This window comes from Bos taurus, chromosome 11, assembly GCF_002263795.3.
Source record: "Bos taurus isolate L1 Dominette 01449 registration number 42190680 breed Hereford chromosome 11, ARS-UCD2.0, whole genome shotgun sequence".
NCBI lineage: Eukaryota > Metazoa > Chordata > Mammalia > Artiodactyla > Bovidae > Bos > Bos taurus.
Window position 1 is genome coordinate 98,866,321 of NC_037338.1, and position 25,518 is coordinate 98,891,838.

The 25,518-nt window shown below is 53.6% G+C and overlaps 2 protein-coding genes and 1 long non-coding RNA gene across 11 annotated transcripts; 2 read left to right on the top strand and 1 right to left on the bottom strand.

Moving 5' to 3' along the window:
- Positions 1–344: 344 nt before the first annotated feature.
- On the bottom strand, positions 345–16,974 carry GOLGA2 (golgin A2). Of its 9 annotated transcripts, NM_001192195.1 has the most exon segments (27): positions 345–1,312; positions 1,398–1,551; positions 1,625–1,731; positions 1,828–1,930; positions 2,024–2,242; positions 2,504–2,592; positions 2,845–2,920; positions 3,001–3,246; positions 3,880–3,993; positions 4,324–4,661; positions 5,014–5,101; positions 5,304–5,411; positions 5,515–5,601; positions 6,459–6,600; positions 6,891–6,949; positions 8,028–8,134; positions 8,225–8,318; positions 8,407–8,469; positions 8,967–9,005; positions 9,795–9,875; positions 10,066–10,125; positions 10,529–10,592; positions 10,695–10,738; positions 11,007–11,123; positions 14,125–14,205; positions 15,180–15,302; positions 16,831–16,974. In NM_001192195.1, coding segments are annotated over 27 exon segments (3,099 nt in total). In that variant the 5' UTR covers positions 16,912–16,974; the 3' UTR covers positions 345–1,097.
- LOC132346638 (uncharacterized) lies at positions 4,656–7,412 on the top strand. The gene is made up of 2 exons (XR_009496557.1): positions 4,656–4,897; positions 5,999–7,412. It is a non-coding gene; the product is annotated as an uncharacterized lncRNA (long non-coding RNA).
- Positions 16,975–17,020: 46 nt separating the features above from the next.
- On the top strand, positions 17,021–23,479 carry SWI5 (SWI5 homologous recombination repair protein). Its single transcript, XM_059891612.1, has 6 exons — positions 17,021–17,026; positions 17,245–17,366; positions 17,697–17,745; positions 19,864–19,985; positions 21,033–21,127; positions 23,180–23,479. The coding sequence occupies exons 1-6, from the start codon at positions 17,021–17,023 to the stop codon at positions 23,242–23,244; spliced, it is 459 nt and encodes a 152-aa protein (XP_059747595.1). The 3' UTR covers positions 23,245–23,479.
- Positions 23,480–25,518: the final 2,039 nt, after the last annotated feature.

Genomic DNA, 25,518 nt, shown 5'->3' on the forward strand with positions numbered 1-25,518 from the left:
GTGATGGAATGGACAACACTTGAGCCAGAAGTCAGCACCTGGTGCTGTGGCACTCTGCTTCCCCTCCCTGAGATCAGATCCAGCTTCTGAGTCACTCCGCTATTAAGGCAGGACGGCCCCTGAGAGCCCCTTGGGAGTCCCCCTGGGGTCCCCCAGGCTTCACCAGGCGGCAGTGGGTGACAGGCCTCAAAAGATCTCAGCCCCGCTGGACGTGCCCAGACACCCTGGAGGTGGGCACAACCAGAAGCCTGCCCTCTGTTGGCAGGACCTGCTCCCTGTTCAGTGCTCATGGCACAGACCTCAGGGCCCAGTGACATAAAAAAGGCACACACCAGGACAAGCAGTATGGCTAAATTCATTTATTCAGAAATAAAAAGTGAAACGAAACAGGAGTCGAATCACCCGGGCACAAACCCGTCCCCGCCTCCACCTTCTCTCTCTACCCTATACTATTAATAAATAAGTTTCCCCAGCCCCAAATATTTAATAGAAGTTCCTCCCCATTCACCAGCTCCAACCTCTGCTGAGATACGGGGGTGCTGCCCTACCTCCAGAATATACAAAATGTTACACAGTTACAGTATAAACACTGGGGAGGGAGCCCACTCCGCCACCAGCTTATGTCCTTGCCTAGCCTCAATTTGCCCAACTGTCCCAAGGCCTGTGAGAGTGCTGCCCAGTTGTCAAGCTGGGCAAGGAGGGGGCACTTGGCCCCAAAGTGCCTCTGAATAGAGGATGGATGAGCCCCTCTGAAAGGACTGCTTGGTAGGGGTGAGGAGGCCACCAGGGAGCCCCTGCTCCCCAAGAAGGCCCGCCTCTTAAATAAACTGCCTTTAACTGAGCCTCTGGCTCTTTGTTTCTCTGGAACTAGTAACAGTCCAGATATCAAGACACAGCCCTGGCCAAGATGGCAAGGGGTCTGCACCTGTTTGTCTCCCCTCATTGGATGGGGGGCTTATACCCCTTTCTTCAAGGGTTTCCGCGTGCTAGTCTAGGGATGAGGGGGGGCCAGGAAGGAGGGACGGGGAGGCAGGGACAGGTGGGGGCAAAGCCCCCGGGCCCCACGGCTGTGGTCTCTGCCTGCCAGTGTCAGGCCACTAGATCACCATGATCTTCACTTCGTCATTGTCATCAGCTCGGTAGAAGAAGGGGATGCAAGGGTTGCTGCCCAAGCCTGGGTGCTCCTGGGGGTTTTGGATCTCACGCAGCAGCTGCATGATCTGTTGCGCGGTGGGGTTCTCAGGGGTGGTCTGGCCCGGCAGGGTCCCCTGCTGGGGCTCCACAGTGTCGGCGAGGCTCACCTCTTGGAGACCTTTGGGGAGAGAGGGCGGCAGAGCTTAGAGTGGTGTACCAGCTCGCCCCTGCCTGCCCACCACTCCCCCAAGGGTGCTACTCACCACCCTCACTGTCAGCAGTGCTGGGCTCCTGGCAGGTGTGGGGCGCTGTAGTGGGCTCACCAGCAGGGTTCTGGGCAGCCAGGAATTTGCCATACCATTCATTTCGTTCACCCACCAGGCATAAAACCAGTTCCTGGAGCTCCAACAGCTTCACCTGGAGGGAGAGATACTCAGCAGCCCTGCCGCACCCCACCCTGGCCTGCAGAGACAGGCAGAAGGACCCCTACCTTCATCTCCTCCTTGTCCTGAGCCAGCCGGCTAATGTATTCCTCCTTCTCCTGATGCCGGGCCTTCAGCACCGCCCTCTGACTCTGATAGAGGGCGATATACTCTCCTGCGGGAGGCGAGGAGGGCAGACGGGTCAGATGCGATGTGGCACTGCCCGCATCCAGCCCCCCGCCCCCATCCCGGGCCCGGCCTCCCCACTCACCAATAGTGTCCGTCTCTCCAGACAGCTGTATACAGCGATGCTCCAGCTCCTCCACCCGCTCCTTCAGATCCACCTTCTCCTGCATGAGCTCTGTAAAGCGGCCCTGAGGCCAGAAGGGCAGGGTCAGGGCTCAGCAGCGACCTGCCCACAGGGCCCCCCACCCTTCCTGGACCCCACTGGGGGGCAACTCACGCACCTGCAGCTTGTCCATGGCCACCTGGAGGGCCTGGTGGGCCTCCGCGGGCACACTGTCTCCCCCAGTCCTGGGGGCGGGGGCTTCTTTTTCCACCCCATCCTGGGCTGTGGCCGCCAGGTGACAGAGGCGCTGGCAGTGTAGCTTCTGCTCCTTCAGCTGCCTGCGTAGCCGGGCCTGCTCATCCTCAGCACTGGCCAAGGCCGAGTGGAAAAATTCCACCTGCGGGGGAGAGGGCACACATGCTTTTTTGGCAGACACGCAGGACCAGAGAGGGGTGGGCGGGCAGGCAAAGAGACACGCCCCTTCTCAGGGTCTCGGGGTGCACGCCTGTGGTTGGAGAATGACACGCTGGCTGACCATGGCTCCCAGGGGAGGTTGGGGGATGACCAGAGATGGAGGGAGGAAACCGCAAAGGGTGTCTGAGAGGAACCGTTGGGCGTGGGGTGGGGTGGCGGTGGGGGGAGTGAGACAGGCCCTCACCAGGGCCTCTCGGCTCTCCAGCTCCTCCGGCACGCTCAGCTTAGGCCTCGGAGCCTCCTCATCCTGCTCCTCACTCTCCAGTCCATCTCCTGTTGGGGACAGATAGGGGGTCTTCAGGCCCCCCAATCACGGAGGCGGAGCAGGCCTGGAAGAAAGCTCGGAGCCCAGATCTGCCCCCAACCTCACTCTGCAGCCCTGGGCCAGCCAGTGGCCGGGGGGAAGGGGACCCGCAGTCCCCGTGGCCTCATGTAACTCAGGAATGAACAACCACTCGGTGCCATGCTGCCAGACGTCCCCCTGCTCCTCGGGCCGGTGTCCTCCCTCCAGGCCTCCCCACTGACCTTCCCCAGGCACAGCCATGAGGGTCAGCTGGGCCTGAAGCTGCTGGTTCTGCTGGTTGGCAGCTTCCAGGCGCTCCTAAGGGGCCAGGGAAGAGAGTGAGGAGGGACACAGGCCACAGGCCTTCCCTCAGGGGCCCAGTGCTCCGACGCTCTCACCTGGGTCTCCTGTAACTCCTGGCGGGCCGCCTCCATCGCCACCTTGCCCTGGACCTCCTCGTGCTGCAGCCGGTCCATGAGCTGGGTCTGCAGCAGCACCTGCTTGTGCAGCGCCTCCTTATCCGAGGCCAGCTGCTGGCAGGCGGCCATGTGCAGCTGGTAGGCGGCCACGTAATACTGCAGGTGGTTCAGGTACTCGTCCCGCTGCTGCTGCAGATCTTGAACCTCCTGGCCCTTCACCTCCACCTGCGGGCAGACCCCGGGGGGTGAGGGCGGGGGGTGGCTTGCTTCCACAGTCTGAGCCCCTGGGCCGGGGAGGCCGGGCACAGACCCCTCGGTCGGAGACAGACACTGTGCAGGGCTTTGCCGGCTGCCTGTGCCCCGGCTTCCTTGCCCAGAGCCCCGTGCCGCCTTCACCGAGCCTCACCCCTCATAGCAAGCTTCTTTCTATCTTAACTCGAGGCTGTGGATGAGTGGAAAAGCAGAACAGCTTTTCCAGCCAACAGCTGTGAGGTGCACACTTGAATGCCTGCGGCTTTCCCTGCAGGATTCTCCTTTAATCCCCCAATGCTTCTAGGAGAAAAATACTAACTTCCTTTTAATATAAGGAAACTGAGCCTTAGAGATGCGAGGTTGGAATCCAGGGCTGAACCCAAGGAGCTAGCCACCGTATGTCTCTTTTCTCTAATTAGGGGCTTGATGCCTCTAGCAGGGACAAGGACCTACGGCATAGGGCTACCCAACTCTGAAAGTCAGAGGCCAGGGGGTAATCAGTCACAGGCTCTGAAGGACCCCAGGGTCACCTGTTCTGGCTGCCCCCCACCCACCTGTCTGGAGGGGTGCCTGTCTCCTAGCCCTTCCTTTGGGGGCAGGGGTTACCGTCTCCTTCAGCTCCCCCAGCTTCTCCTGCAGCTGGCCCAGCTTCTTGGCCAACTCCTTCTTGATGTGCTGCTCGGACTGTAGTGCACTGGTAACCTCCATGTTCTCATTGGACTGCACAGAGAGAAGGGCAGTGAGTGGCCACCCTACGCAGCTGGAGACTCCAGAATCTGTCCACGGGGGAAGTGGAAGTGTGGAGCTCACAGAGCTCAGGTAAGTGTGGAGCCAGGTAGGAAAGATCACCCACCTTCATACCCTCCCACGTCCCTCCAAGCGGGGCTTTCTGGCTCCCAGGGTGCCTTTGTGGGCACCAGTCATGAAAGGTCCATATCACCCATTTTACAGGTGGGAAAACCAAGGCCACCACAGGGGTTAAGTGTCTCACCCCACCCCCAAAGGGCTTGGCCAGGGAGGAGAGAGGGCTGGGCAGGCGGGGCTGCGCACCAGCCTGACGAATCCGTTCTGCAGCTCGGCCAGCTGCTCCTTGAGCTCGCGGTTCTGGGACAGCGCACGGCTGATGGTGGTGCGGTCGCTCTGCATGGTCTCCAGAATCTGCTTGCGCTCCTCCGCCTGCTCCCCCCAGCACTCGGCCTCCCGCTCCAGCTCCAGCAGCCGCTGCTCCTGCTCCTGATTCAGGTGACTCAGACTTTCGTTATCCTTCACCTGTGCCTGCAGCTGCCCAGCCAGGCTCTCTAGTTCCTTCTGGAGCCGCTCAGTCTCCGCCTGAAGCCGCTGTTCTGCCTCCGAGGGCCCTGCCGGGGGCTCCTGGGGTGGGGGCGCAGCTGAGGAAGGGAGCACACCATCAGGGTCTCTTGGCTGGGCCGCGTCCAAAGCACCCTCTTCGGGGTCCACAGCTCCTAACTCGGCCTCCTTGCCCCCAGTCTTGGCTTCCTGGCTCAATCTTTCAAGACACGTTCAGAGCTCTTTATGCTTCAGACCACAGTGGGCACACTTCACCCCTTTTTTTGCAGATGGGGACACTGAGGCTCAGAGAAGTTGCAAGCCTTGCCAACTGCTGGTATGGATCTCTTTCCCTGGGCCATGATGCCCTTCCATCCACCCACATCCAATCTCGGCCACCCTCACCAGCCCCAACGCCGGCCTCCATCCCCAGGTCCCTGGGGCCCAGCTCACCAATCTGGTTCCTCAGTTCGGCCAAGCTGGTCTCCAGCTCCTGAGCCTGACACACGCTGCGCTCCTTTTCTTCCTTCAACTTGCTCATCTGCTCAAAGCACCAAGATGGGGGTGGGGGCGCACATGGAAGGAGAGGTCAAGTAAGGGCTGGCTGACCGTAGGCCTGTCCACCCCCGCCTCCAGATACACACGTCCACCTCCAGCTATGCACAGCAAATGACACGATGCCCAGGAAGACCAAGTGACCTATCCAAGGTGGGGGGCGGGGGGGATTGAAGGTCACACCTCACCTGTTCCAACACCTGCTGCATCTTCTGCTGCCATATGGCATTCTCCTCCTTCAGATTTGTCGCATACTGATCTCTCTCTGCCTGCAGCTGCCTCAGCGAATCCTTCAGCTGCAAAAGGAGTGCAGAAGTTAGCAGGGGCTGTCACAGGGGGGGCCTCACCTACTCATGGTCATCTGGGGACTCCTGTACCCCTCTGTGTGTAAAGCCTCACCTGCTCCATGTGGGTCTCCAGCTGTGCCCTCTCCTCCAGGGCCTGCTGTAACTGCTGGCTGCTATCAGGGGCAGGTTGACTAGAAAACTGGATGGTGAAAAACAAAGTTAGATTGGGGGGCCCAGGCTGATCCACACAACGCCCACCCCCAAAAGGTCAGCATACAACTCAGGGTTATCCTTAATATTGTTAGTACCATGTCTACTTTATTTTCACTAAAAAATAGCTTTATTTTCACTAAATACTCAATGTAAACAATTCTGATAGTAAGTGTTCAAAGTTCTCCCAGCCTCCCCAATCCAGTGTGTATCCTTCTTGACCCTTTTCCACAGGTATGCAAACATGCTTCATTGATGCACAGTGCCAGGGATAGTATCATATATGGTTCTGCAACTTAATTTCACTTTGCTGAAAACAAGATAACTTTAAGTTTTTATAATGGTTACATAGTACTCCAATATAGGAACGTGTCATACCCTTACAGGTGGCAGGAAGGCAGAAATTTGCTGGGCATGCCAAAACAATGAAGAAGAAACTGACCTGGGCACTCTGTCTACCTGGAGGCTTGGCATTCAAGAGGAAGGAAGCGGAAACTCACGGGCTGGCCTTACAACTATTGGTTTGGTCAAAAAGTTTGTTCAGGTTTTTCCATGCAATGTTATGGAAAAACTCGAAGGACCTTTTTGGCCAACCCAATATCATCCATAAAACAACAGTTTTCAATTAGGATGCTTTAAAAATATATATATATAAACAAATAAGCCATATCAGATTCCTGAGATCTGGGCAAGGTCCCACTCTTTCTCTTGTCTCTAGAGAAGTCTATGGCAGAACCAGAACAAGGATCCACACTTTCTGGTTCCTGGTCGGAGGGCACCACAATGACCCCGAGAGGCCCTGGCCCTGCCAGGTGGGTCTCGCACACCCCAGGGCTTCAGCCCTACCTGCTGCAGCAGCAGCTCCGACATCTCCAGCTTCTTCTGTAGCTCCTCAATGCCCAGCTTCATGGCTGACTTCTCTATCACCAGTAGCCGCAGCTTCTCCTCCAGCTCTGAGTTATGCTGCTTCAGGTCCTCGTTGTTCTTACTGTGGCCAGAGGCGACGGAGGGAGGTGTGAGTACTGAACAGAGAGGAATGCTCCCGTGATCCACCCACTACTCCTGCCATAAAAGTCACTTTGGAAGGGACCCCAGCACCAGAAGTCTCAAGTGGCAGCCCAGAGAGAAGACACAAGCTGCCTGAGGCCACAGCAGGGGTTAGGGGCATGGCTGACTGACAGCCTGGCTCTGCACACGTCCAAACATGTACCCTCTTTCTCACCCCACTCCCTTGGATCTCCCCTACTTCCCAGTCCCCCCCATCACTCCCCATCCTACTTGTTCTTGTATAATTCCAGCTTGAGGGCATCTCGCTCTCTGGTCAATTCTTTGTTGTACTGCGAACACAGAAAGGCGAGGTCAGGAGAAGGCAGGCGGAAAATGCAGACCAACAACAGCAACAGAACGACTCCCAGCAACACGTCCTCACCTGGTGTGAGGCTTTACGTTTTTTCAAAGCACATCCAAGCTCATGCTCTCCTGTGGTTTTAGTAAGAACTCGGGAAGGTTGGAAGAGACAGGTGGGGCAGTCTGACTCTGGGCTGGCCACCGTTCTCACTGTTAGCAGCATCACATCTGAACCTTTTCTGAACCCTTTCTTAGCCAACATTCCCATTTCCAACTCACAATCACCGTGGAAGGCAGCTACTATCTCCATTTTATCGGTGAATGCAGAATATTAGAGGTTAAGGAGCTCGCCTAAAATCACTTAGACCTGGGATTCTTCAACCTTGTTTTCTGCCCTGGGGTTGGGGAATGACTACGAGGGATGGATTAAATTGCACTGTAATCTTTTGTTCATTTTTTGAATGGATGGGACGCTCACATAACCCCAAACTCAGAAGGTACAAAAGTGACGGGTCTCTAAGCACCCTGTTCCTCTCCCTTGGGCTTTCTAAAAATATTTCTTTCTTTGGCTGCGCTGGGCCTTAGTTGCAGCATGTGGATCTAGCTCCCCCCCTGCACTGGGAGCACAGTCGTAGCCTCTGGACCACCAGGGAAGTTCCTTCCTTGGGTTTTATATGAGTCCTTTCCAACATGTCATATATATTACACACATGTACTTCTCCCTTTTTAGTGTGGTCATGGACTAAAAATACTGATCTGAACCTTCACAGCCTGAACACCCAGCACCTGAGCCAGAGCCCATGCAGTTAAAGGCAGGGCTGGCTGGCACTCAGGCTCTGGGCTCATCTAGTGCTCGCTCTAGGTGGCACTCCCCCACCCCTCGCCACAACTCGCCCACGGCAACCAACTCGTGTCCAGATCGCATTTCACAACCACACAACTCTAAGGCAGCAAGAAACGGACAGTGCTGCCGTGTGGGCAGCCAGTCATTCCATGCTGCCGCAGAGACCGTTAGGCTCACAACCCTTCCACATGACCTCCAGGGGATGCGCAGGCTGCCGGGCTCACCCTGTCGGCCTGCTTCTGCTGCGTGGAGACTGCAGACAGCGTCCGCTCCAGCTCTCCTACGCGCTGCCTGGAAGACTGCAGGCGGTTAGCAAGATCCTCTGACTCCCCTAAAATGACAGCAGAGAGGGGAAGTCCAGAGAAGGAATCCCACCAAAGGCCTAGCCAGCCCAGGGGTAAAAGGGTGCCTAGATTCCCACCTGCTTTCTGCCTGGCTGCCTGCTGGGTGTGAGCCAGAGCTGTCTGTAACTCCGTCTTCTCTGACACCAAAATTCCGATAGTCTGAATGTGGACCTTTGGGAGAAAGGCCAAACGAGTGCTGAGAATGTGCAAAAGCAATGTTTCCTGGGGGCCGCAAGGGACCCTGGAAGAGTCCACTCACCTGGAGCTGTTCTCTCAGAGCCCCTTGCTCCTTTGCAAGCTTCTGCTCAAATTCCTTCTTTTCCTGCAGAAAGAGAGAAGAAACAACTCTTACTGGGAGGAGGCAAAAGTGAACGAGAAAAGGACATGTGCCCCGCCCGGGGATGCCACCACAGGCCCAGGACAGGCCCACCAATGAGAACAGATAATCGGCACCCAGGGAGTGGAAGACGGGCGAGTAGGGAAAGAGGGAAGCCACCTATTCCTCCAGGCTGTAAGCAGCCAAGAGGAGAATGGTCCTCTACATCTGAATCCTCCCCCAAACCCATCAGCCATGGATTGTTTAGTCGCTAAGTCATGTCTGACTCTTTTGCGACCCCATGGACTACAGCCCAAAAGGCTTCCTCTGTCCATGGGATTTCCCAGACAAGAACACTGGAGTGGGTTGCCATCTCCTTCTCCAGGGGATCTTCCTGACCCAGGGATTGAATCCTCATCTCCTGCATTGGCAGATGGATTCTTTACCACTGAGCCACCAGGGAAGCCCCATTAGCCATGGAAGAAACAAAGAAATCGCATTACTTTTTCCAGCTGATCCAAAGTTTCCTGGTTCTCTTGTTTCTGCGGGGAGAGGCAAAGGAAAGTGACTGAGGTTGTCCTCCTCCCCCATGATCCTCAGACCAAGGAGGAGGGGCCACAGGCAGGGGCCAGGAAGGGATTAGAAAGGGAGGGTTCACGGGGACATGAATGAACGAATGCTTCTCAAGCTAAGAGTCTTTGAGCCTTGGCAGGTTTTGCTCATGGCTACAGCAGCAAGAGTCTGGATCTGATTCCCTTGAAGGGACAATGACATAAACCTCTAGAGATGGAGTCTGAGAAGGTGAAGACCACCCTCTGCCAGCTCGCATTCAAGGAATGTTTGCTGAGCAAACACACCACTGGCCAGGTTCTGTTCTTAACACCGATACGACATGAATGAATAGGACCCTGAAATCTTTTTTTGAGCTTAAAAGGGACCTTGGACACCCTCTGATTCTACCTCCTCAGGAAACTAAAGGCCAAGGAGGAGAGGTGACTTGTCCAAGGTCGAAGTGGGAACAAATCAGGGGCTGCGTCAGGGCTGGAACACATCAGTCAAGCTAGTGCCTCCCCTACAGGCAACAGACCCATGGCAAGGTGGGGAGGACTCGAGCAGAGGTGTCTGGAGAACAGAGTAGGCAAAGAGGGCAGCCACAGAGAGAGCCATGCTGCATGCCATGCTCCGGGGTCCCTCCAGCTGAGACCTAGGCCCCCCAGCACCCCCTTCTCCCTTGGCACCAGGGATCCCCAGCCCCTTTCTTCAAGAGCCCCAGGGTGAGACCGGAGCCCCATATTGGCAGCATGGATCAGGGGACAACACCGGACTCTTACCAATTCCTCTATCTTGCTACTGAGTTGTTTGTTTGTTAGATTGCTGGAGTCCAGGGCTACTGATAGTTCTTGGTACCGGCTCTGAGGCGCATGCAGAGAGGAGGAGGAGGAGGTGGAGGAGGGGTGGGGGAGAGGTAGAGAGAGCAATCATTAGGGTTGGGGGGTGTCTGGGCTGTCTCAGCTGGGTGGGGCACCCAGCCCCCGCCATGGGAGGAGGTAGGGGGCAGGGCTGGCCTGCAGGGTCACTGGGCCACAGTGTAGGCCCACTTACCTCCAGATTCTTTATATTAGCAGGAGATGCTAGGCCCTCCCCATTGATGTAAGATGAAGACTAGGAGAGACGAAAGGGCTCACATGGAGATGTTCTCTGACCTCCTCCAGCACCTTGCCTTCCCCATCAACTGGCAACATTTCCTCTTCCACCTAACTTGCCTCCTGCCCTTTAATCCCTCCCTGTGCCAGTTTCTCCTGGTTCTCAGTTCCCCCTTGTTCCTCCCCTCCCAAAGAGCTCTTATCTGCAGGATCAAACAATGTAACCAATCTCATCATCCAACCCCTTCATTTGCATGGCTTCAAAGAGGAGACTCAGAGAAGTAATGATCAGCTAAACATTATCCAGCCAAGCTGCCTGGTCCCAGGATCTTCCCTTCCTTTGGGGAGTCTCTGCCTCAGTTTCTTTCTAGCATATTTTCCCTCCTACTCTAACCCATGCCGAGCTCCAGTTTTCGGGGTACCTCGGACACAAGACCGTTGAGCTGCTGAGACAGCTGTCGCAGGCCCTCGGTGGATGAAAAGGATCTGGGGATGAACACAGCAGTCAGGGGTGCAGGAGGCTCGATGGGAAAGAGGGGGTCATGGGGCAGTGGCCTAGGGACTGCTGCCCTCGTGGGAGACACTCACGTGCTTTCGTCAATGGGACCAGAACCGTTGTCGGCATCATGGTTCTGTTTGGGAAGAAACACAGGAACTGGTCATTCAATTTTTAGTAAGAACCACCCACAGGCACCAAGCTCATTCCAACCACCTTCCATCTCCCTGAAGCTTAAGGGGAGTCTGGTTTTGGGCTCCCCCATCCCAGTCCTCAGGAAGGGCACCTGGCTCACAGAGCCAAGATACCTGGAAAAAAAGGACGAGGGTCCGCAGGAGGTCTGGTCCTCCGGGAGATAGGAGGGGGGCAAACACAGAGCTGGCCAAGGGGGAAGAGGCACAAACCTGAGTTGATGCCATGCTAGTGACACGGGGGGGACTAGCACTGGGGGAAGGGACACCGCCAGGTGACACGGTGTCATCAGCAGACGGTGTAACAGGAGCGGCGCGGTCTTTGGGCGCCTGTCACAGAACAGAGCAGGGGGTTAGGGGGCCATGCAGGGCAAAGAGCGCCTCGCTGTCATGAGTGCAGGGGTGCAGAGCGGGCAGGACCGGTGTTGTGCAGTCGTGACAGTCACACGTGCTGGGAGCCACGCAGGGGTGTGGCTACGGCTCGCCTAGAACTCGGGCCATTCTGCCGCCTCCTGGACCAAGGCTCAGGGCGAGGGCCGTGAGGCCTGCTTCCTGAACATGGGGTGTCATCCTCTGTGGAGCTCAGTCAGAGGCAGTGCCAGGCTGCCCTGTGGCAGCCGCAGCAGGTAAGAGGAACGTGTGCCGGGTCAGGGAGAGGCAGACACTGCTTTTCCAGAGGGTCAGTCTGTGCCAGAGTGACCCTCCCCAGGGACCCTGCTGGGCAGAACGTGGCAGTGATAAAGGAAGAGAGCATCTGCCTCCTCCTTCTTGCTCTCCCTTCCATCCCTCCTCCCAACCACTGGGCGTGTCCTCGAGTCATGCCTTTTTTGGGAAAGAAGCCGCCAAACAAGAAGGCTCCTCCTGCTCCTGGAGGCGGAAAGAAAACTGGCCACTACCCCACCCCAAGCTCCTAGCTCCTAAACACCTACCCAACCGAGAACAGCTGAAAACCAGAGAGAAGACATCTACTCTTGGCCTCCTAGAGAAGAATTGTGGGTTTGAGGACCAGGGGCCACAGAGAAGTCCCCTCTTCCCCCACCCAGGTGGATCCACCTGCTTGACCAGAGCCCCACTCGGCCTCTCTCCAGGCTCAGGCCTGACTGACACTGAGTCCAAGCTGCTGGCTCCTGAGAGCTAACGTTCAACAGGTGAGACTGAAGAAGACTGACCAGCTGAAGCTTGACCAGGGAAGAGCGCCAGGCAGCCAAGGTGGATCTGGAAGGGAGAGGCTGCACCTCTCCTGAGGGAAAAGGCAGCCTACTCTCTGGACGCCGCAGCCCTGGCCTCTGAAAACTCAAATCTACTGTCCGCCTTAGAGCAAGCACCACAGAGCCTGGGGAGTTGAAGAAGAATCAAACTGTCGGCATGGTAACTGTCCACACTGCAACCTCTGACCCCAGAACCTGGTGTTGCCTTGCCAACCTGTACTCCTGAATCTAATGGGTAAGAGTAGGGGTTCGGCAGCTGGCGAGGTGTGAGACTTCGGGGGTGGGGGGAGCACACTTAGCCATGGGCCCTGGGGAGCCCTGGGTCCCTCCTGGCATCTTGGCACCCAGGGATCCCTAGCATTAGAAACAAGAGAGCTCAGAAGGGGAAAAAAGGACTTGTCTGAAGACTGAAATATACAAAATATGACAATTCAGTGAACAACCAAGTTATTTCATAATTTTGAATCATAAAACTAAGTATGGAATTTCAAAACACATTGTCCACTCCCCTCAAATGTCCTATTCCATTAAAAAAGAAAAAAAAAAACACTTTTTTCTATCCATTATTCCTCATTTCTGGAAATGTCATCAACTCTGCCTAGGATACTGTAATCACAGGCCTAGTGTTTTTTGTTTTTTTTTTACTAGAGTAGAAAACTTAAGTGGGAAACAGTTACTGATATAAGAGAGGATTTTAAAACAACAAGAAAGGGAACTTCCCTGGTGGTCCAGTGGTTAAGACTCCATGCCTCCAATGCAAAGGACATGGGTTTAATAATCCCTGGTTGGGAACTAAGATCCCACAAGCTGTGCAGTGCAGCAAAAAAAAAAAAAAAAGACAAATAAAACACGAAGGGAACATGGGGTTATGGGTCTTCATTTCCAGGACAGACAGATGCGGGCCAGGGCTTCGGGACTCCTGGAGGCCCATGTTCCCTCCCCAGGCCGCCCAGCGTCTCCTCTGAGAGCCAACAGGGTGAGTCACAGCACCTGGACAGACCTGAGTGACTGGGTGTGAGCAGGCCTGATGACTGAAGACTCTCTCACCCCAGCCACCAGGGCCCTGGCCCCACCCCGCTCCCCCTGCCCACCTCCAGCAGGACCTGGCCCCCTTCCAGTCCTACTCCTCTGGCCTGGGAGATGTTCCCTGAGGAAGTTAATTAAGGAGGAAGTGCCAACATCATGTCTGGAGGAGGTCATCTCCTAGTCCACGTGCATCCCAGGCTCCCCTTCTTTCCCGAAAGTACTCTGTGAGCTCATAGTCCTGGCGGTTACCTGTGACCACACCCTCTGCCTGGGTCCCCTACTTGCAATATGGATGAATGCTCCCCACTTCTAATCCTCAAACCAGCTGCCACCCTCTCCAGCCTGGAATCCATTTAGAATGAACCTCTGCCCCCGCTGAGCATTTGGAATGCCGCCACGTCCTGGCTTGCTTCTTTCACCTGTCTTCTCCAGCACCTAGCACTAGCTGTCTGCTTTCAATGGCCCACTGCATACAGTTGTGTCCAGTGGATTCTTAAAAGAGAACAGGGGCAGAATGTCTTGATCACTCATGTGTTTGATGAAGCTCATACCCCTTACAGTGAGTCCCACTGAAAACATAACCTCAATCTGTGTAACTATTATAAAGTAAGCTCCTTTTCTCTTAACCCTACATTCCCTACTGCCAAACCAAAAGGAACTGAGGAACTAAAAAAATCACAAACTGCTTTGTGGTCTACTGGTCTTTTGGGGACAGATGCCCAGGGGGCAAGACTTGAAGGTATGGTTTTATTTAACCTCTCCTAGTCTGAGACCACCACCGGGCGTTCAAACTGAAGGCTCAAAGAGCCCTAATCCCACACACCTGCTCCAGAAACTATTCCCAAGTTACCTTTAACCTCCAAGGAGCATCTCACCTTCTCCAAGATGATAAAAGATGGTGGGGGCAGGGTGGGGGGGAGGCAAGGGGAAGAACCCAATCAACCAAGCAGGTGAAAAAGCAGACATGAACAGGCCGAGGGTTAATGACAGCAACATAAAATAAGCCAGAGACAAAGTCTCCCCCACAACAAAGACGCCTCAGGGCATGCAGAGCTGGGAGGGAGCAAGCCAGAGAGGGGGTCTTGGCACTGCCTCACCTTCCACTTGTCCAATGGGGGGATCGCTACCCCATTGGAGCGGTTAAGGTCGGACACCAGCACCTCCAGAATGTCCTGAATCTACAGGAGGCGAAAGGGGAAAAACAAGGGCAGGGGAGAAAGAGAAAAGTGGCTTAGAGAGGCAAGAGAGTCAAGGAAGGAAGGAAGACACTGGGTTGGGGCAATGGAATGCCGGAGAAGAGAGAAAGGGGTCAAAAGGGATCAATACCGGCCTGGGTCATTTTTCCAAGTAGCCACTTGCTGCCTTGCCAAAGGCAGAAATCAAGGGAAACAAACAGATGGAAAAGTCCCCTGAACCATGCAGTCACATAGCTCCTCAGATGAACAATGCAGCTCTTAAAAGCTTCTTAGACCATCAGGCCTAGACTCTTAAAAACCAGACTTCAGAAAAAGGGTTCATTTGAACAAAGTTGGGGGAGAGGGGCTACAGCTGAAAAATAAGCTTGAAAGACAATAATCTGATCCACCAGTATCATTTTACAGATGAGGAAACTGAGGCCCAGGGGAGGAAGTGATTTTCCCAGGGCCACCCAGCAAGCTGGTGGCAAAGATGGTCTTAAAACTCAGATGGTCTCCTAATCCAAGTGCCTGAGGCCCTCTCCTCAACACACTCTGGGGCTCTACTGGGGCCTCTAAATGGAAAGTCTGAGGGCAAGCAGCTGTTTTCACTGCCTGGCTTTCCCCATGAGGCTGGGGAAGATCACCAGAGCAGTTAAGACAACTAGCAACTACGCTTTATTGAAAGTTTACTCTGCACCAGGCTCTATTTTAGGGGATTATTATAAAAACGACGACAATCTCATTTCAACTTCCTTGGTGTAAGACAGTATTACCCCAATTTTACTAATGTGGAGACACAGATCCAACGAGCTTAAACAATTTGCCCAAAACCATATCCCTTGCAGAGGGAGAGGGAGAATTCAAACCCAAACTTCTTAGCCAATATCTGACATTTCTTCCACAATCTTAACCACTACCCTCTACTGTTGCCCCGTGAGTGCCTCATCCCCGGAAGGCGGTCAGGCAAGACTCACATCCTCAGGTGACGGACAATCACCAGAAGTGGTTGTCTCAGGGCTACTGCCATTCTTGATCTTTCTTTTTTTCTTAGCTCCTGCAGGAACACCAGGGCTGTTCTTCTGCTGATACTCCCTTAACTGTAAAAAGGAAAAGCAGTGAGGCTCATGAGAACTATACGCCCCTTGGATCCACATCCTACTTTCAAAGTTTACAAAATACTCTTCGCCTTCTGATTTAACGCCACAACAACCCTCCAAGGGCTGTCATCCTCAATGACTTGAAATGGACTGATATCGTGGCTAGGAGCAAAAGGTGGCAATAAAAGGCAACAACGGAATTTAAATTCAGCCTTCTGACTGAGTTCTGGATTACAACATCAATCCGCAGCTGCTAGGGGGCAAAATCAGCAGCAGAAGAGGAAAAGTAAACATTTAATCAGGCATCAGGGTCCCTTCCTCCATCTCTATTAGAGCTTCACACCAGTACGTCTCAAAATTTTACATCAATGTATCCTAATGGCAGAAGGTAGAGAAGACACACACCCCTAGTGAATCTGGGAACGTAACAGAAAGAGGACAACCCAAACACATTTCAGAGAGAAGTCCATTATAATCATCCCGATCTATGCAAATGTCATCCCTAAGTATATTGAGTATAAAAGGCTTTTTCTCTCCCAAGAAAATCAAGCAAAACTGACCCATCAGTCCCATATTTATCCTGTGGCACTTGGGCTGCCCCACGTTGAGGTGATGACTTGTGAAAGATTCCCAGTTGTGAAGTTCAGTTTCCCTGGATGTGCTCCTCAGAGGAGCACTAAATGCTGAGTGACCGGCCCTCTGGTCTCAGAATCACAGAAAATTACAATGTGAAGTAGAAACTTCCGATTAAAAATGTGAAAGTCTCTCTGGATAGAGAGACCTGGGAGAAAACCAAACTAAACCAAACACCTCCCATGGCCACCCAGAGATACTGTCAATGTTTGGAGATCACTGGGGGAAATGTAGGCTTTTTACACTATCAGCATCAAACGATGGGGGAACAAGTCTAGAGGTGAGGGAGCCTGAAACCCAGGTCCCTCTGAAACCTAGGTCCCATAGCCCCCCGAGTCCCCTTTTTCAAGCTGCTGCCACGACCCAGAGACACTGGAAAGGATGTGAAAACAGTGGGAACTGGGTGGTAAAATTTAACACCGAGTTTTCTAGGCATTAATGACAGTTCCGAGGGGCATTATGACGTAGCCACATGGCACTCATCCCTAGCAACGCCCGAGTAGCCGCTCCGCGTTGAGGGGAGGGGGCGGTTGGTGGGGGGAAAATGCAAAGGCCAGGACCAAGGTTTTCGGAGTCAGGGAGTTAGGGAGACCAGGGAGCTGCGGAGGTCCGGTTCTGGGCGACAGGAGACGAAGGCCAAGCCTGGTGTGGGAAGCCACGGGGGTCACCGATCCAAAGTCACCTGGGGGTGACGAGTGAAGGCGGCGGAGACTGGGCAGCCGGGGGGTGGAGGGGTGGGGGGGGCGGGACTGGCTGCGAAGACTTTGTTGGTTGGGGGGGGGGCGCCAAGGGGCGCCGAGGGGCTCACCCCGTGTGCCTTGGAGGCAGCACAGAAACTCTGGCCATGGCCCGGCCTTCGGAGGGGTCAGGGAGCCGCGAGCCCGCACATTTTTACCTTTTTCTTGGCCGCAGCCAATTTGCTCTGTCGGGTTTCTTCCGACATCCCGGGACGGGGCGGGGGAAGGGGGGGCCACATCAGCACGATCCCGTCAACCTCTGCGGAATCGCTTCCGGCAGCCACCGCGCCGCGGTGCCACTCAGCCAAGAGAAGGCGGTACCGGGGCGGTACTAGGAGGCCGCGGTGTATGGGGGTGGCCTCAATTCTCTAGCCCCATTGGATAGTGGAAAAGATACGGGGCGGAGACGCACGGCTAAAGCCGCCGCCTAGCCCGAAAGAGAGGGTGGAGTCACAAAAAACGCTAAAGGCGCAGCCGCAGAGTAAGCGGCCTCTGTCCTGCCCACCGCGGCGGAGAGGACTGAGCCGGCTCTCGCCAAGTGCGTGCGTAGCTACGCTTTGTGACGTTCTTAGTCTCCGTCACAGGATTCCAAGTACCTGGCAGACCTGAGGAGGCTCTTTTCCGTCCTCGCCCTGGACCCTCCTTCTCTGCAGCGCCCCCCGAGTCGGGGGCCCCGGACGCCAGGGCTGAGGAGGTGGGCGAGGAGCTGATAGCAGGGGGAAAGCACATCTTTTCCCAGTCCCTTTTCGTGACGCCCCTGTAGCTCTGCCTCAGACTTTCCTCAGATACCTCCAGAGACGCGCCCCCCGCCCCGCCATCCACTCCTCCAACACTCCTCCCTGTCAGAAACCCCCCCTTTTCCGAGAATCCCTACCCTGATCCCAGAACCATTCTCTGTCCCCTTCCCAACCGGATCCAGTCCCGGTTCATAGCTGTTCCTCCTCTCCACACCCCGACAGTACCCCTTTCCTCCCCAGGCGGCCTCTAGGTCCAATCAGACTTTTTCCCTCGGCTTCCTCTCCAGGATTCAACCAGGACTTTCCAAAAGTTGCGGCGGGGCCTTCCGATCCCCTGTGAGTATACCTGTGCCCCCTCCCTGCCCTCCACCCTGTATGCTGCTCCCAGCCCTTCCCTCCTTCCCTAACAGCGGCTGACCCACCCACCAGCCCTCTTCAGGGTCTTCCCCCCAGCTGACCTTATTCCACAGAGAAACTCCAGGTCATTTCTCTGTCCTTCCGCATCATCTTTTCCTCCTGCCCGCCAGGCTTCAGAGAAGAAACAGCGTTCCTGTCCTTTGTCAGTGTTACCCCAGACCCTACAAAGGGGCTCTGTCTCTCCTCCTCCCTGACATCGCCACAAGTGGTTGGTTGGTTTTGTGCTTTTCACACCACCCTCCTTCCCTCACCCATTCCACCTACATGGAAACCACTCTCATTCCCTCAAACACAGGTGCTCTCTCCTGCCCTACAGCACTTGCATATGCTGTCCCTTGTGTGGAATACTTTTTTCCAGCTTTTTGCCAAACTGATGCCTCCTCAGCCTTTAAAGTTGAGCTTCCTTGGAGGAGTCACAGCTCCACTTCAGGCTCAGGCCACTTGCTCTGTTAGGTGCCCCCTTAGCACACGGTACTTCAACTTCAAAACACTTTCCAGACGGCTGGTTAGTTGATTGGTTGTTTTTCCTTCCTTCATTCATTTGATGAATTCATTTGAAATAGTGCTTTCTATATGCCAGGTCTGGGCTTCCCTGGTGGCTTAGACGGTAAGGAATCCACTTGCAATGCAGGAGACCCAGGTTCGATTCCTGGGTTGGGAAGATCCCCTGGAGAAAGGAATGGCTACCCACTCCAGTATTCTTTTTTTTTTTTTCTTCCACTCCAGTATTCTTTTTTTTTTTTTCTTCCACTCCAGTATTCTTGCCTGGAGAATTCCATGGACAGAGGAGCCTGGCAGGCTACAGCCCATGAGGTCACAGAGTCTGACACTACTGAAGCGACTTACTTATGTGCTGGGTCCTATTGTAGACACAAGGCCATCAGCTGTGAAAAAACAGAGTCCCTGCCCTCATGGTGTTCACCCTCCGGTGGTATAAGGCCATCAGTGAAAATAATATTATTAATGAAATGTACAACGTGCCGGGTGGTGATAGATGTTAGAAAACATCAGGACAAGGGGTAGTGTGTGAGGTGGTTAGATGGGGTGGTCAGGGAAGGTCTTTTTGATGAAGTGTGACTGGTGAGTCCAGCTTTCCATGGAACTATCTGGAGGAAGAGCATCATTTTGGGTGTTGTATGCCTGGGACTAGGCTCTATGTTCCATGAAGGCAGGGGGCCGGGCTTGATGTCTTCTCCATTGCTAAACCCCTGCAGCCTTAGGCAGTGCCTGGCAGCTAGTACTTACTTATGATTTGTTGACTGGTTAAAAACCCCAATGTGGCCCCAACCAACATTTCCTGAAGATTGGCAGCATGTCAGGCACTGCCTTCGCAGCTTTTAGATGCAGAAAGGACAAAGATGAACTGTAGCCCCAAGGAAGCATTTTGTTACCCAAGTAGATTTTTTTTGAATATTTATTTATTTATTTGGCTGCACCAGGTCTTAGTTACAGCATGTGGGTTCTAATTCCATGACCAGGGATCAAACCTGGGTTCCTTGTGTTGCGAGCATGGAGTCTTAGCCACTGGCCCACCAGGGAAATCCCCCAGTGAGGTTATAATCGTAGACTGGAGAGGAGAATCCAAGAGGTAGACCTGAAGTGGATGCGCTAGGGTCAGATTGGGAACCAGGATGAGCCCTTTAGTTAAAGTTGGGTTTGGCTGAAAGTGAAAGGAAACCCTGAATAGTGGTGGCTAAAACAGTCATCGGGGACCCATGCCTCTATCATCCAAGACACTGTTCAACTCCATCGTCCCTCCACTAGCAGGAAGGAAGAGGGCCACAGAAAGGTGTATCCCCTCCCCGGAAGGACAGTTCCCAGACATAGAATCCACTATTTCTGATTAAGTTCCACTTGCCAGAACTTAGTTATAGGACCACATCTAATTCCAAGGGAAGCTGGAAAATGTAGTCTTATTCTGGGTAGAGGTTGTCTGTTACCACACTGAAACAGGGAGTGGCTTTTGAGGGGACAATGTGGGGGTTCTGAATTGTAGATAATTGGTTAGTCTAGCTTCTGACTTTTTGTGCCACTCAGCGGCCATCTCCCAAACCTGGCCAGGCTGACAGGACCAGCGAGGATTCTCTACAGCTTGACATTCAGAAACTCAAGGAGAAGAAGGACATGTTGGACAAGGAGATCTCCCAACTATTATCAGAGTAAGTCTGGTTGGGTTCCTCAGTGTGCTTAGAATAACGTGTGTGTGTGTGTGTGTGTGTGTGTGTGTGTGGGCGGGGATCATACCATGTGGCTTGTGGGATCTTACCAGGGTTTAAACCCAGGCCGTAGCAGTGAAAGCACTGAGTCCTAATCACTGGACCACCCGGGAAGCTCTAGAAAACTTTTAACTAGTGCCCAGTAACTCATGGATGAGGATAAGAGGCTTGTGCAAGCTTCCTGATGGTAAGTGGGTGGCAGAGGATGAGATGATTAGATAGTATCACTGACTCGATATGGACATAAGTCTGAGCAAACTCAGGGAGATGGTGAAGGACAGGGAAGCCTGGCTTGCTGCAGTCCATGGGGTCTCAAAGAGTCCAACAGGACTTAGCGACTGAACAACAGCAATAGTAACTGAAACCTACCTTAACATAAAAACAGGACTGTGCCATTGGCATCCAGCAGCCTCAGCAGCTGCCTCAGGTAAGGCGTGGTCAGGCTTGGGAGGACCAGGGGAACTGGGAGCTGAAAAGCTATGGGTCTCCCACTCTCTGTCTGGAACCCACGGTCTCTGCCTCTGCTTCTGTCCACACGTGAGCCCTGCCCTCCCTCTGAAAGTGGGTTTTCAGTGCCAAGGGGACACTGGCTCTTCCATACCTCCTGGGTTTTCCCATGCTTCTTGCTCCAGCCACAGAGCACAGACCAAGGAACCTTTGAATAGCCGTGTTACGCTTGAGGGGATTTGACTAACCACTCATGTGCCCATCTGTGAATCCCTCAGCTCTAACCAGGGTTACATAGTACCAGTAGTGCCTGGAGACCCCTCCCTAAGGATACAGGGAGAATTTGCCAGGAGTGAGACAGTGGGCAGATCCCCTGCCGTACCTTAAGCTTCACGAGGGTGGGGTCTGTCTTGGCATTGCTGTGTTCCCAGTGCTGAGCACCCAGTAGGCCCTTAGTGAGTAAGGGCCTTATTACCTCTGAAGCTGGGGGCTTTATCAGCTTTCTTAACGATTCTCTCTCTCTCTCCCCGTTTCCCACCCCAGAGGCTACAGTGTAGATGAACTGGAGGACCACATCTCCCAGCTCCACGAGTATAATGACATCAAGGATGCGGCCCAGATGCTGCTGGGAAGACTAGGTGAGAGAGTCCCCACGGGCCAGGCTGGTGGGATTTTGCCCCTGGGTCTTCTGACTTACCATCCCTCACCCCACCCCCACCCGCAGTGTTCTCAGCTGCTGTGCTCCCCGAACGCCCCTGCCCTTCCTAGCAGAGCAGCTGTACGGCTCTCATTGAGTCCCTGGGGTTCTTCCCCTCATGTAGAGGCTGCTTTGGAGCTGCAGGCAGGTTGGAATCTGGGACTCGCCCGCCTGCCTGAGGACTAGGGTTCCTAGTGCCCCAGAGTCTACTCAGACCAATGGAGACCCCAGCCTTGCCTCAAGTGGCTGGCATGGTACAGAGGCGAAAGTACAAGGGTGACTCTTGGCTCAAAGGGGTATTTTGTCCTTCTTTGAGCACAGTACCCACTATCCGGAGATCTGAGCCAGGGCACAGGCACCTGGAGGTAAGGAAATGTGTACGTGGCCTCGGTCCCATCACCTGGCTTCCATTGTTGGACACGCTGATGTTTGACTGCCAGTGACCATCTGGGACAGTGCTCAGAGCTGGGCTGTCTGCCCACCGGCTGCCTCATTGGTAGCACTTGTCGCAGAATTCCCCGTCAACATCTGAGATTCCACAGCAGGAAGGGCTTCTCCGTATTTCACTGGGGAATGGGTCCCACAGGAGGGGAGGGAGAAAACGGAAAGAGGGAAAAAGAAGTGAAGAGAGGAGGATGACCTGGGCCCAAGAAGAATGGAATGTGGGGACTTCCTGGTGGTCCAGTGGCTAAGAGTCCACACTCCCAATGCAGGGAGACCAGGTTCGATCCCTGGTCAGAGAACCAGATCCCACATGCCGCAACTAAGAGTTTGCAACTAAAGATCCCATGTGCTGCAAGTAAGACCTGGCGCAGCCAAATATAAAAAAAAGAAGAAAGGAATGCGAGGGGACTGTAGCCTAGAGGCCGAGGGGAGTAAGCTCTCGGTAGACAGAACCCAACTTGAGACCTGTCCCTCTGGGTCATAGGACCTGAAGCAGGCAGCCTACCGTCTTTCATTCATTCAGTGAGTATTTCCTGAGGACCTGCTCTGTGCTACTCCACTGGATATGGGGACACTTTGGTGAACCAGACATCTGAATGTCTCTGTTCTCACGTGACTATGTTTTGATGTTGGAGTTGGGAAGGGGAATAGTCACGAACTAAACAAACACAAATCAATGAATTATAAAATGCGTGAAGTGCCATGAAGGAAACAAAGGTCAGAGATGGAAAATACTCAAGTGTTCACAGGGTGGTAGGTGGGGATGAAAGAAAGTGGTCAGGGCAGGCCTCTCAGGAGACAGACCCCTTTCCATGGGAGGAGAGACGAGTCTTTGAGGAAGCGGGAGGAATGGTATCACCAAATGGCAAGGGCAGAGACTTCCCTGGCGGTCCAGCAGTTAGGACTTCACCTTCCCATGCAGGGGGTGCGGGTTCGATCCCTGGCCGGGGAATTAAGATCCCACATGCCTCCAGGTCATAAAACAGAAGCGATATTGTAACAAATTCAATAAAGACTTCTAAAATGTGCTGTGTGCTCTGCTAAGTTGCTTCAATCACGTCAGACTCTTCGTAACTGTAAGCCCTCTGGGTTCCTCTGTCCATGGGATTCTCCAAGCAAGAATACTGGAGATCGAACCCATATCTCTTACATCTCCTGCGTTGGCAAGTGCACTTTACCACTAGTGGCACCTGGTCCACATTAAAAAAAAACACAGTGGTCAGACATGCACATGGGCAGGGTTTGCAGCTAGTCACAGGCACAGTGTCAGTGTAGATTTACATTTGCAGCTGGTGACTCTTGTTGCTCTGTGTGGAGAAAGGGTTCTTGGGGAGCTTTGCCTCCTCTGCCAAGTGGGTGAGGGTTCAGTGAGTCCAGTTTGGAGTGAGTGGACAGGGCCCACAGTGGAGGAGCCTGGAAGGAATGGCAGGAAGATTATGTGGCCAACAAGGGGAGCAGGAAGAAAGTCCAGGAGGAGGTCCTGGGTGGGCCAGGGCTTTGGCCATTCTCCCTCCCACTTCGCTCACTGGACATCCTTCCTTCCTTCCAGCTGTGATCCGAGGTGTCACCACCAAGGAGTTGTATCCAGAATTTGGCCTAGACATGAATGACTGAGCTCACAGCCCTTTGTCCACGGCCCACTGGGACAGGCAGATGTGGACATAAGCAGTGAAAGCCCAACCAGCGAACCCACAGGCTTTCCAGCAAGAAAACATCAACAGCCCTTTTTCTAGAGAGCCCAAGCCGAGTCAGGAGGAGCCGAACCAGCTCCAAGTTTCCTGAAACATTCTAATGATACCTGTGTATGTGTATCCTGTTTATAAATAAACATGAGTGATTTTGGTTGAAATCTCTATGCTGATTCCCTCTCTTCTGATAGCCCCCTGATCCTAACCTGGAAAAAGAGAGCCTGCCCTATGTGGTAACAGATTTCCACATGCCAGGGACTGTGCTAAGTGCTTTATATCCATTACCTCCAATGCTTCAATCCATCCTAAGAGGAATTAGTATTACTATCCCCATTTCACAGATGAGGAAATTGAGACTCAGAAAGGCACAGTGACTTGCCTAAAGTTAGACACCCAGTAAGTGGCCACAGGGATTTGAGCCCAAGTCTTAACTCTGAAGTTTCTAGTGTGCAACTCTGCCTTTGTGAGCTGGGAAATGAGCAGGTAAGAGCTGAGAGTGAAATAGCAACATTTGGAGGACTTCGTCCCTAATCCACAGAATTGGGGTTCCAGTCCCCAGTTGAAACCCTCTGCCAAGCGTGGGTGAGCCGTGGTCGTTTCTTCATTGCGCGATGCTCACCATGAACAGCCATCAACTGGCAGAAGTGCAGCCTGAGTGTTGTGACTGCTCAGTGCAAACAAGAATAGCAGGATCTCACTATTAACTAGTTACCCTGGCTATTCCCACTGCCCCTCTGCCCGGTCCATGCTGAACATTCTCAAGATTTCAGATGCAATAGCAGTGCTTAGGGACAGGCTGTCATGAGGTAAGTATAGTCTCTATCAATAAAAACCAGCCATGCAAGTCAGGTCTGGGTTTGAATTCCAGCTCTGCCCACTTACAAGCGGTGTGACCACAGGCAGCTAGCTTGGCCTCCATAAGTAGAAATGATAATAGTATTGTACGCATCAAGGCAATTTGCCTCAGCTGCCTTAACAGTCAGACCTCCTTTTAGTCATTCAGTCGTGTCTGACTCTGCGACCCCATGGGCTAGCCTGCCAGGCTCCTCTGTCAGTGAGATTCTCCAGACAAGAATACTGGAGAGGATAGCCATTCCCTTCTCCAAGGGGATCTTCCTGACCCAGGGATTGAACCTGGGTCTCCTGCATTGCAGGCAGATTCTTCACTATCTGAGCCACCAGACTCCTTGGCTGAATGTGATCAAGGTTCCTTTGTCTCACAAAGTCTGATGAGTGTCTGATAGCCCTCCTACATTTCAGAGCTTCACTGCTGGAATCCACAGTGGGGGTAAAAGAGATGGAGAAGACACATCAGCTCTGAACTGACTCACTCCCAAATGGGCAGACGTCACTTTTGCTCACAGACAAATGTTCCAGAGCTAGCTATGTGGTCTAAACTGACTGAAGGCACCTGGGAAATGAAGCTGAGCACCCGGATATTTGATGGGGACTAGCCCACTCCAGTGTTTTTGCCTGGAGAATCCCAGGGAAGGGGGAGCCTGGTGGGCTGCAGTCTATGGCGTTGCACAGAGTCGGACACGACTGAAGCGACTTAGCAGCAGCTGCTGCTGTTGGAGCCACAAGTACTACCTCCAAAGAGTGCTTCAGGGATTTAATGAGCAACTGCCTAGGACCCAGAGCCTGGGAACGTGAGTCCAGCTCCCCTTTAATGCTGGACAGCAACTTGTCCTGCTCAGAGGACGGCATGACCCAGGCCCACACTCTGGTCCTGTTGCAGACTGCAGACAGTTGGCTTGTCTTGCCTCTGTCTGAACACAAAGGACCTGGGTCTCTGCCACACAGCGCTTATCTGCCAGCAGGAAGGAAGAAGCACTGACAGGGACTTCCCTGCTGGTCCAGTGGCTAAGACTCTGTGGTCCCAATGCAGGGGACCCGGCTTTGATCCCTGCTTGGAGAACTAGATCCCACATGTGGCAACTAAGAGTTCGCTTGCCTCAGCTAAAGATCCCAAGTGCCACATACAGCATGCAAAGTTGTTACACTGTCACCAGTACAGCAGTTGCAGGACCATGTCTCCACACCTTCACCACTTCTCCCTTGCTAAGTTCTTAGTCTAGCTCATGTTGACCTTTCTGTAGTTAATTGATCCTTTTATTTCTCTCACCTCATTTTGGTATCTAATTTCAAATCTTATAACAAGATCTCTTTACCTCTTTCCTTTATACTAGTCATTTTGCTT